This window comes from Hydractinia symbiolongicarpus, chromosome 10 (assembly GCF_029227915.1).
Source record: "Hydractinia symbiolongicarpus strain clone_291-10 chromosome 10, HSymV2.1, whole genome shotgun sequence".
NCBI classification, from domain to species: Eukaryota; Metazoa; Cnidaria; class Hydrozoa; order Anthoathecata; family Hydractiniidae; genus Hydractinia; species Hydractinia symbiolongicarpus.
This window is the reverse complement of record NC_079884.1, coordinates 7,467,039-7,469,644: the sequence shown is the minus strand read 5'-3', so window position 1 is coordinate 7,469,644 and position 2,606 is coordinate 7,467,039. Positions and strand designations below refer to the sequence as shown.

Genomic DNA, 2,606 nt, shown 5'->3' with positions numbered 1-2,606 from the left:
AACTTTAATTTTGATATTGAAAGTACCCTGCTGACAGAGCTTAATCTTAATTTCGTGAAAAATCATTTGAGTGTAACATGCAAAGAAATTAAGAATATTGAAGAGAAAACGATAAAGCAATCTAATAGCAAAGCGTGGTTTGCAGAACGAAAAAAAAGGTTAACTGCATCTAATTTTGGAAGTGTAATAAACAGGCGTAAAGGGGTCTTTCCAACTTCATTGTTGAAAAAGATTTTGTGTCAAAATAAGTCTTTTTTTTCAGAAGCCTGTAATTATGGAATTTCTACGGAAAGTATTGCAGTAAAAAAATATGAATTAGCAAAAGAAGTTACTGTGGAAAAATGTGGTTTTTTTATAAATCCTAAATGGCCTTGGTTGGGTTGCAGTCCAGATGGAATTGTTAGCGAAACAAAAGCAATTGAAGTTAAATGCCCTTTTTCAAAAAAAGATTTGACGATCGAAGAAGCATGTGGCGACAAAAGTTTTTTTTTGCAAATGTGTGATGAAGAACCCAAACTTAAACGGAGTCACATATATTATTTTCAGTGCCAAGGTGTCATGGCAGTAACTGGAATTAGTGAATTGGATTTTATAGTTTATACTGAAAAATTTATGCACATTGAAACTTTAAAGTTTGAGAGTGAAAAATGGAACACGAATTGGTTACCATGTCTGACAAAATTTTATTTTGACTTTATGTCCAACGAAATATTTAAAGATACATAGCATATATATTTTTATATACATTTTATATTCATATATATATATTGTTTATTCCTCATTCTGTGCTATAAGTGGTGGAAGAAAATTGACTAAATAACAGCAAATTACCCAGACTTTATTTAAATCAGGTGCCATTGACAATGGAAATATTGACTGTAAAATTCTAAAGTTTTTAACTCGATTAATTGCTCTCTCCACATGAACTCTTACAGAAGCAATTCTTCTAGTTTCAAGTTCTTCTCCCAAATCTAGTTGTGTTTTACCTTTTAGAAACGCAGGTATATTAAGAGTTACTCCATCAGGTAAATCCTCTTCAATATCGAATCCTCGATCAGCCATTAACGAGTCACCATGTTCTAATAAATTTAAAATTCCACTGTGTCGAGTAATTTTTTGGTCACTACTTCTTCCAGCATATAAATCAGATACGAATGTAACTGCTCCACTTGGTGCAATCCCTACCAATCCTTTAGCAGTGTTGTGATGTTTATAGCTGGAAAAAGTAGCTGATTGGCTGCGGTATGAAGAAGGCATCTCTGTAAATATTTCTGTACAGTCTATTATAACACGTGTTGTGGGATATAAATCTTTAAAACATTTTGGCATTGTCTCTGCTACTGTTTTTTTTGAAGCCCATATAGGAAGTACTCTCAGTTGAGTGTGCAAAAAGTCTATCCAAGTAATGAATATTCGACTTACATTACTAGTCGACATGTTAAATCGTATTGCCATGTCTTCAATAGGAAATCCACAGCGAAGTCTAATAAGAATCATAAAAAATTCTGTTTCAGCTGTTGTAGCTCTGGATCGCCCACGTTTACCATTATAGGTTTTTGTGTTTTCAATGTTAGTATTTGATCCCCAGTATATTAGAGAGTCAGCAGCTGGTTGTAAATATTCAAGTACAAGTTTAAACATTTCGTAGCTTTCAAAACCAGTGTAAAATTTAAAATGTGCAGTGTTGTATTTAAATCTGTCCACTGTAAATTTATTTTCATCAACTTCTGTTTGTAAAGAATTTATCTCTGCTAATAATGAGTTTTCTTTTTTTGTTATTTCAACTTTCATATTAGCTATGGTGGCTTCCAATTTTTGAATCTCTTGCTGTAATGCCTCCTCTACAGTCAGCTCAGGATCTTTAGGTTTTTCAGGGGAAGGTAGCTTTCTTTTTAAACCAAGACTAGTCATGGTGTTTCTTTTTTTAACCGGTGTAGGTGCTATAGTTTTTGGTACAATCGTTGGAATATTGTTCATGTACGTTTTTTTACCACCTTCAAAATGAGCAGAGCATACTCTATGGCCTGATGTTGGTTTAAAGTTTTTTCTACTTATTTTTGAAAGCCAAGTCTTTCTTAAACCTTCATCTTTTGGAATGACGTAAAACGACAATTCTCTGTTTCTTTTTGAGTTGTTGTAACATAAAGGTACACAACATGTAAATCCTCCCCCAGCTGCAGCGTTTGTTGTTGAAGTTCCTGGCAAATTCCCAATGTTTGTAGCATTCTCTACGGTGAAATCTGTAGATAAATTGTCTAAGAAAACTTCGATGTTGTTTGGTGAAGTAAAGCTTTGAAAAAAGCTGTTTTTAGGTGTTGAACAAGCTGATAAAATATCTGTATTAAGTGTTTTTTCTCCTGACGCCTCCATGATTGTTTATGTTTTTGACTACATTTACCACAATGCATTGCGAAAACTCTCTTTTACGGGAACGGTGAATTAGAAGGATAAAAAGGTTGGATATTTTAACTTTAAAATTTTTTGGTATTTTAAAAGAAATTTTTTTCTTAAAAAATTTACTGATTAAATTTAGTCAACAAAAAATTTAAAGTGACAAATATTTTTCAAGTGACTAAATATTTTTCAAGTGTCGAATTAAAAAGATT

The 2,606-nt window shown here is 32.3% G+C and overlaps 1 protein-coding gene across 1 annotated transcript; it reads right to left on the bottom strand.

Annotated features, from left to right (window-relative positions):
- Nucleotides 1–771: 771 nt before the first annotated feature.
- LOC130612823 (uncharacterized) lies at nucleotides 772–2,370 on the bottom strand. Its single transcript, XM_057434172.1, has one exon. It carries the CDS (start codon nucleotides 2,368–2,370, stop codon nucleotides 772–774), a length of 1,599 nt encoding a protein of 532 aa, XP_057290155.1.
- Nucleotides 2,371–2,606: the final 236 nt, after the last annotated feature.